General features: G+C 39.4%; 3 protein-coding genes across 3 annotated transcripts; all 3 read right to left on the bottom strand.

Annotated features, from left to right (window-relative positions):
* Positions 1-629: 629 nt before the first annotated feature.
* apoc1 (apolipoprotein C-I) lies at positions 630-1,726 on the bottom strand. The gene is made up of 4 exons (XM_020650342.3): positions 1,642-1,726; positions 1,209-1,278; positions 982-1,120; positions 630-884 (listed from the first exon to the last, which is right to left on the bottom strand). The coding sequence occupies exons 2-4, from the start codon at positions 1,261-1,263 to the stop codon at positions 824-826; spliced, it is 255 nt and encodes an 84-aa protein (XP_020505998.1). The 5' UTR covers positions 1,264-1,278; positions 1,642-1,726; the 3' UTR covers positions 630-823.
* A 4,278-nt stretch (positions 1,727-6,004) lies between these two features.
* Positions 6,005-8,183, bottom strand: apoeb (apolipoprotein Eb). Its single transcript, XM_020650343.3, has 5 exons — positions 8,094-8,183; positions 7,789-7,854; positions 7,537-7,690; positions 7,141-7,428; positions 6,005-7,051 (listed from the first exon to the last, which is right to left on the bottom strand). The coding sequence occupies exons 2-5, from the start codon at positions 7,829-7,831 to the stop codon at positions 6,706-6,708; spliced, it is 831 nt and encodes a 276-aa protein (XP_020505999.1). The 5' UTR covers positions 7,832-7,854; positions 8,094-8,183; the 3' UTR covers positions 6,005-6,705.
* Positions 8,184-15,117: 6,934 nt separating this feature from the next.
* Positions 15,118-19,213, bottom strand: LOC109996310 (apolipoprotein Eb). Its single transcript, XM_020650372.3, has 6 exons — positions 19,055-19,213; positions 18,812-18,962; positions 18,332-18,680; positions 16,261-16,309; positions 15,972-16,122; positions 15,118-15,843 (listed from the first exon to the last, which is right to left on the bottom strand). The coding sequence occupies exons 1-6, from the start codon at positions 19,092-19,094 to the stop codon at positions 15,492-15,494; spliced, it is 1,092 nt and encodes a 363-aa protein (XP_020506028.2). The 5' UTR covers positions 19,095-19,213; the 3' UTR covers positions 15,118-15,491.
* Between the last annotated feature and the right edge of the window lie 532 nt (positions 19,214-19,745).

Raw genomic sequence — 19,745 nt, 5'->3', positions numbered from 1 at the left:
ATACAGATTGCCCTGACTTTACTTAAAAAATGTATTCCAGCTCATGTTAAAAACACATTTCCCCCCTCATTTGTATTTTTCTTCACACTCAAGCATTTGTCATCTTGATTTAAAACACAGCACAACCCTTTAAATTTTCAAACAGACACATTTTACATCATTTAAAACTAAGAAGTTATGTTTTTCTGACTTGCAGAATTGTTTATCTCTTCCACCATGTTTATTTTCCCCATTATGTAATTCAAAATAAATATCGCTTCTTCGATTAGTAAAATCCTTGATTAGTTTACTTAGAATGATTTAAAAAGATCTGATCTGTAAAGAAAATCATGTAACGAACTTTGAACTGCATTTGCATTAAATGTGCCACATAATCAATAATGAAATGGTCTGAATTGAATTTAGTATTTATTTATTTAACAAGAATCTCAACCAGTCTTTCTGGTAATACCTACTATCCATTTTTGTCCTATTTCTTTTTTCTTTCAGTTGCCAACACTTGTTTATAATCAAGAGCAGAGAATAATGTAAAACTGCCATATTCTTTTAGTACTGTTGTAGTTTTATATTCTATCACTTTCATGAAGTACACTTACAAAGATTTAAAAACAAAAGATGCAAAGTCAGCGTTTTATATAAAAAAAACGTATTTATTTGTTGACGTCTTAGTACACTCTTTCACATTGTTTCTTTAATTTTATTACAGTCCAATTATGACCAAAAAGAAATCATAGAGGGGTAATGTAACCATGTTGTCATGTCAGCTGATGGACGTGACGTCAGGGTGGAGGTGGGTGTTGAGGAAAGTGACCTGTTCATTTGTCTACTGGGCGACGTCCCCAAACTTGCTCTTTAACTGTTCAATGTGCTTGGTGAACCAGTCTCTGAGAAAGAGAGTACAAAAAAGTGTGTTAAAAAAACTCACAGTTGATTGTAATTGGTCTGATTTTTGTGTGCATCTGTGTTTGCGCTCGCGCTCACCTTGTGTCACTTGCAAACTGGCTGTTGCTGAGCTCATCAAAGGTAGTTTTTGCCTTCTCAGCCAGGTTCTTGCCCATCTCAGTCATCTGATCGCCTAAATTGGATAACTTCTGCTGGACAGTTTCCTCTTCCTGGGCCTCTGCAAAGTTAGACAAGAAGTTACACAACTCTGAAGAACGAAAAACAAAACGTATAGCAGGGCTGTTTTTCATTAAGAAAAGACGCACCTGTGTATGCGACGAAAGCCAGCATCAGCACGGCAACTGCAAGGAACAGTCTCATCTTGGCAGTGGCTTCCTGCGCAGCAATGAGAAAGACAATTTGTTTGGTTACTTGTCTTAAGAAAGTAAAAATTAGCACGGAGAGATAGCTACAAAGGGTTAGAGCTAGAAATATGCGCCCCCGTTTTCAGCACCACTGAGACTGGACAGCTCCTTTTACTTAAACGCCTTTACAATGTAAAGATAAATACCAATAAGCCTTTTTTAACTGTTGTCGTCGCTGTCTACATTTAAAAACAAGTCACATCAGACGAAAGCAACAAAAATAAAGAACAGATGACAGTTTGTTTGCTAGCTATAAGCCAAATAAAACAATTGTTAATTCAAGAATATATGTTTCCCAGCCCCACATCAGTGATGCTAAGGGATAAAGACATACCTGTTATCCGTCTGAGAGAAGAAGAAAAAATCAAGTGTGTTTGGGCACTGAAAAAAGTTCCTCTTTATAAGGCTGCTGTGACGCACTTCTGCAGACTTTGGTTAACTTGTACACGTGGTGACCTTGGCGCGTCGCTGCCCCCTTTATTGACCAGCACCTTTGTGATTGCTTTAAAATATACTGACTGTGCTACATAAATTCGATCGCTCAACAGGTAACGACCTTGATAAAATGTTGCAAGATTGTGTTTTTTCTCTGCAGACTGATGAGATGAGTGGAGACAAAAGTTTTTCATCCAGCACTGCAGAAATAGGCTAGTTGTATTTGTTATTTACAGAGGATAGGGGGGAAATAAGAGGGAGTGTTTCCCTATTGAACATTAAGAGAAAATAAATCAGTTAAAGATTTTGGGACTCTGTAACAGTTGTGTTGATATATTAAGAGACCTGAGAGGTAGTCTTTAGCAGTGATAACATTATACTGTAACAGATGGACCTGACTAAGATGTCAGCTTATTGGGAGCTCCTTTGGACCTGCAGTGTTGGCCTATGGACTCTGTGACTGACAGCCCTACATGTATTGGTGATGGATATTTTGGTTTTGACATTACAAAATGTGACTGTCTTCCAGTATTGGCTGTCAGAATTAAAGGCAGATTTATGAAAAGCACACAAAATTGTTCACATCGTGTTATATTTTAATCAAAATTACTACTTTAAAAAAAAAAAAATTTCCATGTCTATTTATTTCTGTGGAAACTGATCTTTTGTTATCTGCTGGGGCCCTAATGCAAACTTTTGTGCCTTTGATTTGTTTTTGTAAATTCTCAGATCCTTTAACTTAACTCTTAAAAATATTTCAATAGAAAGAAAAGCCCTCCTGCAGTCAAAATTAGTAGTAAGGAAAGCATTTAATCATTATTTTTATTGACAAAATATGTGCAAAATATTTGCTCATTAAACAACTTGATGTTCTATTTGGCAATTTGGAGGTCATTTAACTACTTTTAAGTAGCGTAGCTCAATGTCAAACCGTGCACATCATATATTTGTGTTTAAAATATTATAAATACAATTTAAGAAAAAAGGTTGAAGCGAGTCCAAAATGTAGAGGAATCAGGTGCAGGACAGGGGACAGAACGCAAATAGTGTATAAATAAATAACTGTCTTGATTACAAGCAAAGCTTATTGTGAAGAAAGGCAGTCTAATATGAAAGTCTGATGTACTCCGATGCAGTATTAAAAAATCATTTATTAACAGGGATATGTGACTGTCCTGATTAAATGACTTTAATGACATTAATTTATAAGCTAAATAAAATGAAAGGATTGTTTTGTGGGGCTTTTGGTGCCTTCATTTAAAGATAGGACAGTGGATAGAGTCAAACTACAAGTACCTTCACAATGACTTGAGCATATCATTCCCTCTAATGTACATCAAATACAACTAATCCTTTATATTTTATAACCAATTACCTGCATTCCTAATTGTTGCCGTGTCTGTTTGTTTTTTTGAGCCACTAGTCACATACGGCTTGCCGTCTGAAGCAGACTTATTTGCGGTGAATCCATATAACCTCTTATTCTATTTTGGATAAAGTTCCCACTTCTAATAACTTCTTAACAAGGAAGCGAGCCACAGTAAAAGTAACAGTAGTCAGTTGAACTACAGTAACCTCTCATTACAGCGGGGACCTGAGCATAGAGCCAGGAAGTCTGAGTCTGACTGTTTGAAGGCTTCATGATTACTTAACATATCTGTTTTCACACCAAGCAGTCTGCAGCTAACGACTGAATGCCCATTTGTTGCTAACGACTTGGCCTATATGGTATTTTGCTGTGATGAATAGCCCACAATTGTGCATTCACATGCCTCAACATTCACACACATTACCTCTGAAAAGCAAAATCTCCATCTCTTTAGTCATCAAGTGGCCAGTGGCTTTATGTATGAGCTTGTGCTTGCGTGCACATAAGCTCCTCTTGAATAATTGTAGGAGGCATAGGGCGTGAAAGAGCGCGCCTTGCATGCTCCCAATTTGCAATAACAAGCTTACAAAAAGGCTGTTTTTTGTTAGGATGAGGCCCCATGTGGTGGCTGCTGTTGTGAGTCCGCTCCAATGGGGAGGAAGAAGAGGGGGAGTGTTGTCATATGAGGTAAAATCTCAGCAGGGTTATTTTTTTATAGAGGGGTTACTTGGAGTCATAGACTAGCTAGCACCTGCAAATGTACTCCTTTTTTTGTGTGTGAGTGCAGACGATTTATAACAGCAGACGGAGCAGAAATGCTGAAAAGGCAGGATGTAAGCAGACTTCCTGTTTTTATCGCTTGTGACTGATTCTTGCAACAATGTACAGTTTCATGTAGGAGTTTCACTTGTCTGTTTCAGGGGCAGTTTCTAAATAAACACTGGTTCCTTAACGGAGTGATATCATCTGGGACAAACAGCTACTTATTGTGTTAGTCATTCTTTCAGTTTACATGCAATGCCCTTTGCCACAGATAGAAAGAGTAAACATGTTTTTGGTGTAACCCAATGTTGGTGTTGTCTGGAGAAAAGAAATAGGATCAATTAATCGATATACAACTTTCAGAGACTGACTAGGGACCATTTCTTTTACTTTGCTTTAAATATGCGGAACTCAACATCAGTATTGTTTGAAGTAATTTTTCATCAATTTCTTATTGTGCACAGTGGAAGTTAAAAAGAACATGTGGAGACTAATAAAAGAGAGGGGTATCAGTCCTCAATCTGAGTCAAAGATTTTTCATCTTCAAATCTTAGACTCTTACACAATTAAAACATACTGAGGCACATTACCCACTTTTTTCTTCTACATTAGCTTTGGACCTGTCGTCAAAGTGACCATTATGAATCAACATTTCATATCTTTAACTTAAGAATTACAATTCCCCTCTAGGGATTCTAAAGAAGTTACCAGCTCATTTGTCTTAGAAAATACATTTTCTGTCCTCCAATGCCACCGAGTCTCTGTTCATAAATGAGGCTAATGTAGTTTACTTTATGTTCCAAAAAGGAAAACACAGCTGCATCTTGGTGCAGCATGGATTCTGGTGGAGAGGTCAGGGGAGAGAACTGCTCTACACCTCAAAGGGAAAATCCTGCTGAGTTTTAATAAAAGGAACTATTTCAAAAGTTGTATGCTTGATCAGACCATCTTCCCCCTCAGGCCGAACCAGATGTGTAGCAATAAGTTATCTTTGCATCTGCAGTGCAAGTGAAACATCTGCTGGATTCTGAGTTATTGTTGAGGATAGATTTGTTGTATCAGACAAAATGTAGAGGGAATCATGTTGGACATTTTGTAGCAAGAGCCTTTATTTTACAGTGACTTCATTCACTGTGTTAAAGGTTTATTTATTTAGAGAGAGAGAAGAAACCTGGGCCTGTCTGGATTTGCAATTAAATGATAAGCATCTAATCAGGGCCAACATGATGTGCACGCTTGCAAACATATCCATGCATGTGGGCACGTGTTTACAGACAGTATCTGCACATGTGAATGACTCTGGTTGGCATGCCTGAGCAAAGATATGTGTACAAATGCACACATGCACTCCTTATAATGTGATCAGAGCCAAAATAGACAGAAAAGTGGTAGAATGTCACCATTTAGAAAATTAGATCAGGGGCACAGCATGTTCCCAAACGCCTGCTTGGATTGAGAGAAAGGAATCTTGGAACAGATTTTGACAAGTCTGAACCAGAATTAATGGTCGGCCAAGGGTTGTGACTGTGGAGGGGAGAGCCAGAAAAGAAAGAGGACTTGGAGTGATGGTGTTGGTTTATACAAAGAGTATACGTATATTTAAATAAAAATATAAAGTTCATTATCTGTTTAGGAAACTAACATAAGATTTACAATAAAGCAAAGGAGAGTTGGGTCTCTGTGTTCATGTGTGGCTGGCAACTGTTGTTAAAAGGTACCACTAGAGGTCTGTACCTTCACAGAAATCCTCATTTCATAAACACCCAAAGGATTAAACAAAAAAAAGGCTTTCTATGAAAATGTTGAATTAATTTTACATGTGAGAAATGTTGTGTTTTTTTTTAACAAGAGTATCTTTTCCACAGTTTCATGAATTCTTCTTTTTCTTCCTTGACTGCTGGTATGAGGGAGGTTGAATCTGTAACTTGTCATTATCTGGTAAACCTATGAGAAAAAATATTTGTATTTTAACATTCTACATTATATTTAAAGAGCTGTAGAGACTGAAAGGACTACATTAGATAACCGCCTGCTTTGTCACAGCTCCTCTTGTTACTGTATCCAAACTACATCTTAAATTATAGATGGCTGTTTAATGTTTGAGCAGAGGAACAAACAGCAAAAACAGGTCTTATTTTCTGGGTTCTTTATTCTTTCAGCACTGTTCAGCACATGGTGATGCACTTACAGTGAGCAGCATGGTGGGCACATGACATTTGAAACATATGGGACACTCTTAGACTGCAGAACACACAAGCATAATTTTGTGATTGTCACTTTTGCATTGCAAGTCGCTTTACATTCCACTTCCAAATGAAGTACAACAAATGAATGTCAGAAGGACTCTTTAGTGGTTCAGTATCACCTCAAGTTAAAATCAGTGCATACATTGAAATGAAAGACATGTGTGTTTGGTGCATTTAGAGATGATACAGGGCTGGACTTCCTGTCTTTAGGGCTTAAACTCAGCAGTTATGTTAACAACCACACAAATTGAAGGGAACTCAAGACAAAACGTATGCAGTTAGAACGGCTAATTTAAGTAGAAAAGCAAGCATATTAAAAATAATTGTCTCCTGTTTGTGTTTTAAAAGGCTGTCACCGACTGGGGTGCTCCTGTTCAGTGATTAAGGGAGTCATAAAGAGTAGAAAAACATTTTTTAAATCTCTCTTATCAACACTCTTACACTGAACAATAAAGCACTTAAATGAAGAACTTATCTCTCAACTCCCACCCTTCCTTCTTTTCAAGGTATTAAGAAATCAGTGGTCACACTGCTAAATAACAGCTGACCACCAACGATCAAAAACCTTAAAAACACCAGTCTTTGTTTAGTAAGCAGCAGTCTCCTTGACCTTGTCCACGATGCCATCGATCTGCTCGCGGATCTTGGTGGCGTAGGGGGAGAGCAGCTCGGTAAGCTCATCGATCTTGCCTCCCAGGGAGGTGCGCAGTTCCTCGGCAGTGGCTTCCAGCTGGGTCCTGAGGCCTTCAGCCTGGGTCTCGAGCTGCTGGCTCAAACCCTCAGCCTGGGTCTTCAGCACGGTAGAGATGTCACTCAGTTTCTTGGTGGCGGAGTCACCGGCCTGCTGGACGAAGGGCTCAACATGTCCTCTCACAACTTCAAGGTTCTGGGAGGTGCGGGACTGGACCTCGCCCATGTAGGTGGCCACAGTGCTTTGGGGAGAAGAAGAATAACATTTAGATTTCACATAGACATAAGAGAAAAAGACTTAATTTAATGTTAGAGCGTCCGCCAAACTTACTTGCGAATCTCTTCAGTGTCCTTGTTCAGACGTTTCTTCAGCTTGTGGGTGTAGGTGCCGATGCGGCCTCGGACATCTTCTGTGTTTGTTTCCACCATGGACTTGAGCTCACTCAGGTACTCAGTGCTGCGCTCTTTGGCATCCAGCATGTCCTTCTGGAGTTTGTTGGTCAGGAGCTGCAGGTCCTGGGTGATCTGGCCGGTGGAGGCATCAGTGTAGGGGCTCAGCTTGGCCTTGATGTCATCAGAGTAGGTTGTCAGCTCTGCCATGGTGTCAGTGATTAGAGTGCTAAAAGTAAAAGATACAAATTAGGATTCGAAGCACAGTGCAAAGTTTGAGCGATGTACTGGTCAAAGGATTTGAGCGTAAGTACTGGATTTGGAATCATTCACTTACTCTAGCTCCCTGGTGAGGTGAGAGGCCTTGAGATCCTGCACGACTCCATCAGCTTTCTGGTTCAGCTCAGAAACATACTGCCAGAAACGGTCCACACTCTCTTCCCATCTGGTTTCAATGGCATCAGCCTGGGGCACGGCACGGGCGTTGCAGCCTGTGATAGGCACACATTTGTAAGTTTTGCTAAATATACATACATTAAACGCATTTTATTTAGTCTTGTTTGTAAACGATGGATAACAGTGAACTTACCAGTGATGACCGCGAGAGCAAGGATCAGAGCTACAGACTTCATGATTGTTGGACAGACAGATAAACCTGAGGAGAAAATGGGAGGAATGGTTTGAAATGAACCACATTATAGAAAAAGATCAAATGCAATTCCTTAAGAAAAGTTCTCCTTTAAAAGTCTAACATTCAAGCTTGCAAAAAAAATACAAAATAGAGAGCACTTGAACTCCGCATTAAGCAGTTACATTGACTAAACAAAACTTTCATTGTAACTGAGAAGTATTGTAATAGCAACGTTGACTTGTGTCCTCCTTGCTTCCACTCACCTGTGAGGTTGAGTTTCCTCCGTGCTCTCTACACAGTATCTGAGGGTATTTATACACTCCCAGGAGACCGCTGCTGATGCGCGTGTCGCTCCGGGAGGAGGGGGAGGGATCGTTCACGCGCATGAGATAATTTGATTCCTGTTTTCTTCCACGCAACATGCCACCAACACCGCGTCCGAAGTTCTCACAGGTTTGTATCGTCTCAAAAGGGTGATTGGGCAACCAGTCTGTCACAAGAATAACGGGGTAAAAGTTGGATGTACAAAGTCATGATGAAAACGTCTCTGCTGTTATATTTTTAACACAGCTGACAAAGCGAACCTTCAGCGTGTCAGAAGCTTTACTAAAAGCCTACCTTTGTGCTTTCCTTGGGTTTCTGAGAGATAAAAAATAGTGCCAATACAATATTTTTTAGCTTAAGTTAGGCTACTTAAAATGTAGGCCTTTAACTCACTCAGCAAAAAAATATTACCTACAAGGCTCCTAATTCGCTTTTTTTTTATGTTGCTGAGAGATGGAAATTGAGCCTATAAAATATTTTAGCTTCAGTTACTTAAATGTAACACTCAACCAGAAAATGAAAGCCTCTGCTAGGCCACCATTTCTCTTCTTTTATGTTTCTGGAAGATGAAAATAAAGCCAACACAATTAGCAACAGTTAGCTTAAATGACCTAACATATATATTAAACATTCAACCAAGACTTGAAGCTACTGCAAGGCCACTAGCCCAGTGGTTCTCAAACTATGGTACGCGTACCACCGGTGGTACGCGGACTCCCTGTGGTGGGACGCAAAGGAATCTCCACAATATATATATTAAAAAGAAAACGTTCAGCATAAAACGCCAATTTTTTTTTGTCATACTCTTATCTGTCTTGTATCTATTGGGTTGTATTAATATCAAATGTGTTTTCTCCTCTAAATTAATCTGGTTTTTGCAACAAACCACTTTAATCTGCTCAATGTATGCTCGCGCGCACAGACATAAACAACAACAGGAGTACACCTCACGTTTTGAAAAGTTCCCCTTGATATTCTGTTATATTTCAGTCCTGAAACAACAGCAAGCAGCTGTAGGCCTACATTAACAGATATTCTGTTATTTATTGGAGTTCAGTACACAATCGGCAGCAAGCAGCTGTACATTTTATGGAGATGCTTCCCGTTGTGATGCATGTACGGACAGTGGAACTTATCGCTCCCCCTCCCTCTATCTCTCTCTCTGTAGCTCTAAAGCTGATGTGATTCTGCTCTCTTTTGCTGTCTTAACACTCCGCAGGAGTCGAGAGGGATTTTATTTTTAAACAGGCAGTTTTGCTATGTTGAACGCAGAGACTTATAATACAGAAGCTCTGGCTGCACAGAGCCTGCGGAGCGCGCGCCTGCACTCTCTCTCACGCGCCCCCCCCCCCCCCCCCTACCTCTCGCTCTCTCAGGCACGCAGCAATTTTATGAATAAATAAAAAATTAAATAAGAACAGGTAATCGGAAATATACATGGGCCCAGGTGTCGTGTTTGTGTGTGAAACACTGGAGATTAAATATTCTAAAACAGGTTGTTGGTATAAAGTTGTCATTTTTATTGTTCTGCCCTTTTTTTTGATTTGGTCAAATGTCAGAGTTGTGTTAGTTTAAGTGCCAGTTATTGCGCTAGCCCTTAGTAGGCCTACAGTGTGGCTGCCAACAGTTAATATTAAATAATATTCTTTTTATGAATTAATTTGCCTCTTGCGTTAAATGTGTGTTGAAATAGGCCTACAGTGTCTTTTAATGTCTGCCATAATGGTGGTACTTGGAGAGCCAAATATTTTCGGAGGTGGTACGCAGTCTAAAAAGTTTGAGAACCACTGCACTAGCCTATTTTCTAACATTTTCTTCTCAGAGGAGGAAAAAAAAGGGAATGGCAACAGAGAAGCTCCTATGTGGAGTTTCTATGGATATGAAACAGTCTGAAATTATTATTTATGCCTCCACAAGGTCTGCAAAAGCAAAAAAAAAAAAGACACTAAGCATTACTATTGACTAGTTCTACGAGTAACTTTTAATACCTCATATTACTGCTGGGGGTAGGTTTGTTAAGTGAGTCACAGCATGCTGCAGAAACAGCCATTTTAGATAATTATTAATGGCAAAGATTCTCGATTAATGATAAATTTGACCGATTAAAGAAAGCAGGATGAGAAAAACAATATATATCACTCCACCAAAGGAAAGGGCCTCGAAATGAAGATTTTTATTATTTTTTTGTTTCTGAAATATTTTGTTTTGTAAACCAGCATCTGGAAATGTGCTGTGGTTGTCCATTAAAAAGAGTTGAAGTAAAGATAAAACACACATGAAATGTAGTAAAAAGTGAGCAAAGGTATTAGGGGCCATATTAAACTACTATTATACAACACAAGAGTAAATGTTCTTAAACTATATACTTCAGAGTCAAATATTGAAGGCTATCAGATGCATGAGGTTTTTCTCTTATCATTATAATCAAGCACCCTCATCTGAATAGAGTAATTCCACTGGCATATGAATGTAAAATAGCCTTTCACTCCTGCATTTCAATCCTAAAGGTCTGTAAGTGCTGACTGCTGACACCCCACCTATGCACCTATTCAGACACACAACCCCCAAACACACCATACCCCCTTGCCTTCAAGTTCCCATGTCTTTGTTTAAAGAATGAAGTTAGGATTTGTGACGTTTCTTGCAAGCAGATCCTTTGCACCACACTGCATTTTCTGTGTAATTTACTTGCTGTACTATCAATTACCTGTTAGTGCCTGAAGTACAAATAATGTGTCAGCATTACGAGATGGGCAAGTTCAGGCCTGGGGACACCCAAGTACAGCAAGCCCTGTACAAAAGAAGGATAACAGGTATTAAAAGGTACTGAGAACATAAAGACTTTTATTATTTGAAGAAGTGCTTGGGGAGAACAGGAACTGCAGAAAAACAATGATGAATGTTTGTTTTTTGTTTTTTAGTATTTGCTTTGACACAAACCAGCGATTTCTAAGAAGACATTCTCCACAAAGCAAAATTGTTTACCAACATTTACTGAGCAACCATGTTTTTCAGTTGTTAAACAAAGTACTGGAGCATTTATTTCCCAATTGACACATGTGCACACTTGCCACCCCCCCCCCCCATCACGTTGAACTGTTTTGTCAAGTTATAATTAAAGTGAACAGAGATTGTTGTTGCATTGGCAGTAAAATAACCATGCCAATGAAAATATTGTGAATTCAATTCCAAACCTTGGTTAAGGTAAAAAGTTCTAGGTATAGGCTTACATATAAATGTAAAATAGCCTCTCACTCCTGCATTTCTATACAAAACTTAGAACTTCACGATATTTTTTCCCCAGCCCATCTTTAATGCATCCGTAAGTACAAAAATATTTTTAAAATAAAAATAGCAAAGGTGTTCGATTGCTCACTAATGCTCTCATATGTCAATCATTTATACATTTAGACATTTAGGCTATCATCAACAGCCATTTGGCCACTTGATAGAGGCTGGTATTGAAAGAAGGGGAAAACATTGCATAACTCTTTTGTAATTTATTACTATTTTAATTCATAACTGTACATAACTGTAATTGCAACTGAAACTGGTTATATCCTACAAGCCATAACTTGTCCTCTGTAAAGTCCAACTCTGACACCTCAGTGCCCATGTGTAATGACTTTTGCCCTTTAGGACTTGGCCCCTTTGGTGTCATTTGCTCTGTTGTGTTATTTTTTACAGAAACCCAAGTTTACACAGGAACAAAGTTTAAACGGGCTGGCTTGGTCAAGTAATAAGGGTGAGAACATGATAACATGAGCGTGTGATAACCAAAATAAGAGGCCATCTGTGTGCAGAGAGATTGTGACACTACTGAAACACTGCAAAAGTCGATTAATAAACACAAAGGTTTAAATGGTAATCAAGTAACACTGTCACAAAATTCAGGATTTGTATTTTACTCTTCTTGAAAAGAAAAGAAAAAACCTTTGGCTCCACTTTTCCACTACGGTGTAAGTTGTGTGTATCACTTCCGGAGGTGTGTGTTCAGCTAGATAACAAGACGAGTACAGGTCAAACATACAATATCTGGACCAGTGATTTCATCCCATCATTACGTAGAACATTGTTACATAATTGTACTATTTAGTTTGGAACATATTCATGAGCTTTTATCTATTTTATTTCAGCTTTTCAGCTTCAACTTCTTGCTACAAAAGCTACTAAAATGTATTTCTGGTATTGGTGATTGCAGACATAAACAAGTTGTTCTGTGCTTGTGTTTTGCAGAGGTCTGGACCACAGTGACTAAACTTCAACCACAAAGGTCTCAAACCAGAACAGGCAAACCAGTGCACAATGTCCTTTGCTGAACCACCAGGATTACAAGTTCAGAGAGAGAGAAGTGAAATAGACGAGAGAGCATGAGGTAATACAGTAAAACATCTGACACTGCAATCTAACACATAGCTGCTTCTCCTTTTGCTCCACATCAACAGACGCAATGTCAAACATTCATTCTCAGGCAAGGGTGTTTTTGAGGGCATTTGTATGAACAAAAGTAACCTCTGTCTGAAAATGACAATGACTAATTGTGTTTTTGGGGAAGTCTGGATGATCTCATCCTTTCAAACATGCAAACATGTGTTTAGACGACTCAGCAGGGGCACTGCAGTTAACAGCTGTGGGTGAGAAGTTGTTGAACTGGATGGTAAAGTTCAGAATGAAGTGTTATATCCCCCCCATCATCTGATTCTGAGTCAGAATGGGATGGTCTGATGGGAATGCGTGCTGATAAAGGGAAAATGCTGAGATCGACTTTTGCTGGCTTTTATGTAAGAAGCACTTAATGGTGGAGGTCTCCTTTGATGACAAAAGTCCTATTCACACTGCCGCTTCAAGGTGTGATGTTTACGACCCTGTGATGTTTCACCTTCAATATGAATGTTGCTGAGGTGTAAAGGGGGACAAAGTGACCCCCCCCCCCCCCATGCCACTTTTTGTGATAGTTACAGAGGCGTTACAGGATTGCAGGGGCAAGACAGGATCGGTGGAGCCGGAAGGGGAGTGCAGCACTGTTTGTGTGTGTGCCTGTCTGATTGTGTGTGTATGAGGAGCTCCCGCTATGCTGTGCGCAATGTGATGATGGGACATCAATATGAAGCTGTTGCAGAATTAGTATGAATGTCTTAAGGTGCAGTTGCTGCGGAGGTTTGTTATGGCGCTGTAGGGGAATTGTACTATGACAAGGGCTGAAGCCAAGAAGGACAGCCTATGCAGATATTGGGGTTCAGTGGCTGCATGTGTCCTCCACTTCATTGAGTTTTCTTTTAAATCAGTGTCATGTTAAATCAAATGACTGTAGCTTATTTCCCGTGTGCAGCATTAGAAAATGTGATCGGTAGACCTTTCATGCATATTACTCAATGATGGCAGAGTGAGGAGTATGTTTGCTTGGCCAAGCATAAATAGTAGAAGCAGGAGCAAACAGCTGTCCTGGCCAACATACAAAAAGTTAAAAAAAAAAAATATGTATATGTCTACTGCACCTCTGAATAACGCTTAGGAAAATCGACTACATAACCCTCTGTAGAATAACTACTTGACTTTTTCATGTTTTTTTGTACCAATCTAACTCATGTAGAACTAGTCCTTTAACTTATCTGCTTCAGTATGTTTTTTTTTTGTTTGTTTTTTTACAGCTGATGAGATTAGATTAACTTGATTGGTTCATACGGGGACACAATACAAGTGGTTAACCCAATGTTATGTAACTCCATAAAAAGTGGGGGAAAACACCTCTTGTCAGGCAATCCTACCTCCCCAAATTCAACATTTTTAACACGTCTTCTCTAAATCTACGATTTCACCAGAACGCTATATGATATTAAACCTTTTTTGCACACATACTCCAAACATCAAAGCAGCATGAGCACTGATCTCCTCTACAGTACAAATTACTTAGTGTGCCACACATCTTCCCCTGTCTTGAATCATTTTAAAGGTGGGTCATATGAGCTTAGTAGCGCCCCCTAACAATGTTACCAATAGAAAGTTTCACCTGGATGGATGACATTTGGTAGACATATCCAAAATTCTGAGACTCAAAACATTTCTTAAAGTTGTAGTGACACCCCAAGAGGAAGAAATATTTGTACTTTATTTACTCAAAAAAATATTGAATAAGTATTTGGGGTTGTATTCATAACCCCAAATACATTTCTTAACAGCTGTAGGTACAAATGTACAAACTAAAAAAGTCACACCCAGTAAGTACAGTATGTTTGAACAATATGGTGAGGCATTACAACCTCTAACTTTGCAGATTTTCTAAATAATAACCAATAACCTTTAGACACATTAGGACATCTGAGTTGTGGGTGTACTGGGAGGGTTAACAAATGAGTACAGTCCGTGACAGCTGGGGGCAGAACAGAGGAATGTTGTTTGCCACTGGGTAAGGTAGCGTGGGAGCGATCTGGCAGCGGGGATGGAGGCACAAAAGGGAAAGAAAGAAAAGAAAAACAAGGTGGAAGCAGGATGTTTTTTTGAACTTCCAGACTTGCAGAGACAAACCTGAACATGTCTTGTACAAGACCCACAACTGGATCCTGCAGGGGCGTGGCGGGGGGGGGGCGAGATTTTGCAGCTAGACATTGAATAACAAGAAAGGCTTAATTTTCCATCAACTTTTGAATGTAATCAACACAGGAAATGTCTTGCTTACTCATAACTTTAAATATTGAAAACCATGTTTTGGAAAATAGATGGCCACTTTGATGCCAAAATCTTTGCATGAATTTGTACAAAGAAGTGACTTCATATGTTCACCAGATGACAGTTTACTCCTTTACATTCTGGTTGATTCATTACCTACAAATAGTTTTAAAATTGTGTTTTGAGGTGGTTAAAAGAAGAATTGTTAGAAGTGTTTTGAATGGCTAAATAAATCATATACATGTATTAAGCTGATTTACATGACTCAAACTACTTTATTATGAATGTGTTAGAAACTGGTCAGATATTTTTTTTTTATTTTCTTTATTCAAATTACACTTATTATTTCTTTTACAGATAAATTACAAATATATCATGTTGTTGTTTTCCTTACTTTGCAAAAAGAACCACAAATGGGCGTCCTTAGACTTTACCAACACGTTTTGAAGTTAACCAGGAAGTTTTTTTTGCTTTTACTTTTTTCACAAGATTGTGAAATATGTATCAATATGTATCATTTATCAGCTTTTTCTTACTTCAAATAAATCCAAAGATATGTGCAGCCTTCAAAATAGATTTGCTGTACTTTGATGTAACCTGCAAGGATACATTTTGGAATCAGAGAATACCGTTTGATGCCGTTTCTTTCAGTCCTGCCTCAGAAGGAGGTTGACTTAGTTGGTTTTGACAGTAGACTGGTATAGGGCGTTCAGATGAGTTTTCATGTTGTGGATCACAGGCTCCAGCTTTTCTTTCAGCCTTTCAGCGTAGGGGGAGGCCATATCTGTCAGCTGCTCAGCTCTTGCAGTCAGTGTGATCGTGACCTGCTCTGCTAAGGGAGCCATCTTCTCAACTGTAGACTCAAGTTGTTTCTTCACAGTGTACATCCCCAATTGAACCTGGCTGCCAATTTCACCAGCAACTATGATGATTGCGGTGAACTTATCCTTTGTTTCAGGGGAAAGCTGGTCCCAGGCTGTGTCAGCATAAATCTCAGCCAATTTGGCCCCCTCTCCTAGACAGCCACTAAACATTAGAGTGAACAGAGAGATAAAGTTAAGTTTTTATATCAGTTCTTAATAAGAGTTTGCATGTCAGTTATTTCCACCAATACTAAATCACAAGGATGTCACCCATAGTCCTGTAAGGCCTACCTCAAATCCTTTCCAAACTCAGTCTGCTCGATCACCTCAAAGCTTTCTTTCACAAAACGAACAGTGTTTCTAACATAGTCCCAGTATGCATCAATCAGCCCATCCATCTTTGATTTGGATTTATCAGCATACAAGAGGTTGCCATTACAGCCTGTTGAACAAAGGATGAACATTTGAAATATATTACATTTTTACCACTCAGCAGGCTTGCAGTCCATTTTCATGAGCATACCAGTATAAATGTTTTATGATCCTTCAAAGAACAATGGAGATTTCCTGTCAAACTCACCAGTGAAAACAATAAGGACGAGCACAACAAGGACCCTCATGGCTCCAAGCTAGTGTTTCTTCAAGTCCACTTATTTATGCTTGTGTTCAGGTGGTGAGATACTGAGGCTTTTATTGTGAGACAAAAAGTAGTGATTTCAAAGTCCACATGCTTAATTACTGAAATAACCAAGGGGCCGTCACTGGCAATAGATCCAGGAAGTGTTTGTGCAGTAGTCCTCATAAGTAAAAAAAAAAAAAGAAAAAAAGAAGTGGACTGCAGTCGCGCTATACAACCAATGGAGGGTGCGGCCGCTTTTCAGAAAGATTCCTCCGCATCACTGCCGCCACTCAAAGTTATCAGACAGATACAATTGTGCTTTATAAAGTAGGCTATATAAGTAACACAGAAAACAGAAAACTTGCCATAGAATTTGTAAAAACGAGTTGAATCCCCCGGGCAGACTGCGCGGACCCCACCCATTTACCTCTCAACGGTTTCACGCCCTCTTGAACTCTCTCTTCAAAGTTCTTTTCAACTTTCCCTTAAGGTACTTATTACAGTATTTAGCCTTAGATGGAGTTTACCACCCGCTTTGGGCTGCATTCCCAAACAACCCGACTACCGTTACCGGCCTCACACCGGGCTGAGCCTCGATCAGAAGGACTCAGGCCCCCGATCACTAAGTCAAATGTACACCATGTACAAGTCAAATGTACACTCCTTTCTCATTTTTTTCAAAAAAACTTCCACGCCACACTTCGCTGAGTAGTCTTGGCTGCCATCGCAAGTCAAAAGTGAAACTTACTTGTTACATAACGTAATGCCCGGTGGTCAGTTATCCAACATTTATCACACGCATTTGTGAGCGCAGTAACGTTGTCAAAGTGGAACATTTGTAGCTTTATTCATCTCTAAATAAATAGTATGCGTTATTTTTGGTTATTTAAATACCTTAACCCTTCGTTTACAGATTTTTCCTAAACGGTTATGATTTACTAACCGGTTACACCCGTAGTAAATAACTTATCAGCGTACTGTATGGTGAGGCCATATCTCTTCCCTGCTCTGCTACCGCAGCGCGCCCTGTGTGAACACAATGATTGACTAGAGTGGCAGCTAAGTAAATCGTAGTGTGCAGCGCTGACGGACCGCGGCGCGCACGGAGTATGTGTGAATTGGGGGTGATTGTATCTTTGGCTTTAGGGGGATGCTGGTCCCAGGCTGTATCAGCATACATTGCAGCCAATTTGGCACCCATGTTTATATTTCTATAGTCTAACAGTTCATAATAGCAACTTAGCCATTCCTTGAAGTGATTGAATTTATTCAGTAACTCCTTTAAATCAACTGTAAAGGAAACAGGCAGTCTTTGTAATGTCATGTAAAGTCATCTTTTTTTGTTTTTCTTTATTCGTCTTCCTGCAGAAATTAACTCTATTTGGAGCTTATTGCGTGATTAATACCTGTTAAAAGACTATTACAGTAGTCCAACCCTGAGGCAATAATAGCATTTATAATAATTTGTGAGTGAAACAAAGCAGTCAGGTTACAGACATGTTGTTTGACAGGGTACCAAGGGAGGATAATATATACATAATAGAATTTTGTGCATTATTTATTTGTGATCTGTCATACATCATGTGTTATGGCTTACAAGCGTCACTCACCCAGTGCCCTTTGATTGGACTTTGGATGTTGACATATGATTTGTGTGTTTTGTTTGTTTGCTTGTTTGTGCTGTGCTGTGCTGTCATTCATGTGAGCTGTGGGTGCCATAAACATAGAAACACTGCAGATGTGTAGAGGAAATTAGTCCTTTAGGTCCCAGACCTTTTGAAGACTTAACCAGGACTTTGTAAAAAAAAAAAAAAAAAAACACACAACAGACACTGAAGTTCGTTTTGCTTTTAACTTATGTCTATTATATAGAAAGAAGTTAAGAACACAGTGAGTGGTTACAGACAAGCACTACAACTTTGAAACAAATGAACTGGTGTTATTATTCTGTAAACAACATGTATAGAGCCTTGGGATCACAGAATACTGTTATTGCACATTCTCTGTTCTGCATCAGGTCGAGGTTGACTTAGTTGGTTTTGTCAAAAGAATCAAACAGGTTGGTGAGACGAGTCTGGACGTCCTGAGTCATGGGGTCTAGCTTTTCTATCAGCTTATCAACGTAGGGAGAGGCCACTTCTGCAACCTGCTCGGCTCTCTGAGTCAGCAAGCTTTGGACCTTCTCTGCTACAGGCGCCACCCTCTCAACAAAGGGCTCAATCTTTTTCTTGAAAGTTGTCAACCCCTCATCTGCTTGTACTGAAATGCCGTAGAGCAACATGCCGACACTGCCCATTGAGTCCTTGACTGTAGTGGGAAGTTGATCCCATGCTATTTCAGCATAAGTAGAAGCCGCATGAGCACCTTCTGCTAGACGGGCACTAAACATGAAAATGAACAAAGAAATAAAGGTTAATCTCAAATTCCAGTTTTGTGAGAATTAAATGAAAGGACCTCAGCAACTTCCTATACTATGCAATGAATATATCACCAAAGCTTTTGTTCCACTTACCCCACGTTCTGCCCAATCTCTGTCTGCATGAACTTATCCAAAGTGTCATCAGCTGTCCGCCTGGCTTTGTTAACTGAGCCCCAGAATGCATCAGTCAACTCATCCAGCTTTGACTTGGGTTCATCAGCAGAGAAGAGGTTGGCATTACAGCCTTTTGTGGGAAGATAAGAACAGTTTAAATGTTAAGCTATTTATACACTCCTGTTAAGAAAAAGGAAAATGATGTTTTCCCATCATACTCACCAGTGAAAACAGCAAGGACGAGCACAACTAGGACCTTCATGGCTCTTCGGCGAGTATACCTCTGCAGGTCCACTTGGCAGCGCTTGTGCTTCAATGAAGAGATTATTTGGCTTTATAGTATGCCAGTCAGTCAAGATCCCAAAGTCCAGGTGCCAGTGTCTTGCTGTCACTTGACCTCTGCTCTCCTCACTGGCATCTTGTGCCATGCAGCACTCACTCAGGCCCACACTGTACATATTGTGAATGTGCATTCATACCAAGTACATAACCCACTTCTGCAGCTTCATGATAATAATGTGTAATTATACCTTTTTTTGTGTGTGTAACCTATGAAAACAAGCAAAAGTGTAACAAAAAAAATACTGAATAATGAAATATACATCAGTGTATGTGAAAAATGGAAATCCATTTGGAATGATAAAAGAGACAACTTAAGAGAAAAATTGTTGATTGACAAACAACAAATAAATAAGAAACCCCCACTCAAACTATAAGAATCACAATAATATAAGTCCCCTTTTGTTTACAGTATGAGGTGGAAAAAGTCAGGAGGTTCAACAGTTCATAATAACAACTAAGCCAGTCCTTGATGTGATTGAAAGTATTCAGTAACTCTTTGAAGTCAACCGTAAAGCAAAAACTAAGTCTGTGTTTGGTCAAGAACTTACAAATAATGTACTCTCTTTTTTAG

This window comes from Labrus bergylta, chromosome 8 (genome assembly GCF_963930695.1).
Source record: "Labrus bergylta chromosome 8, fLabBer1.1, whole genome shotgun sequence".
NCBI classification, from domain to species: domain Eukaryota; kingdom Metazoa; phylum Chordata; class Actinopteri; order Labriformes; family Labridae; genus Labrus; species Labrus bergylta.
Note: the sequence above shows the minus strand (reverse complement) of the source record. Positions and strands in the feature narration are given on the sequence as shown.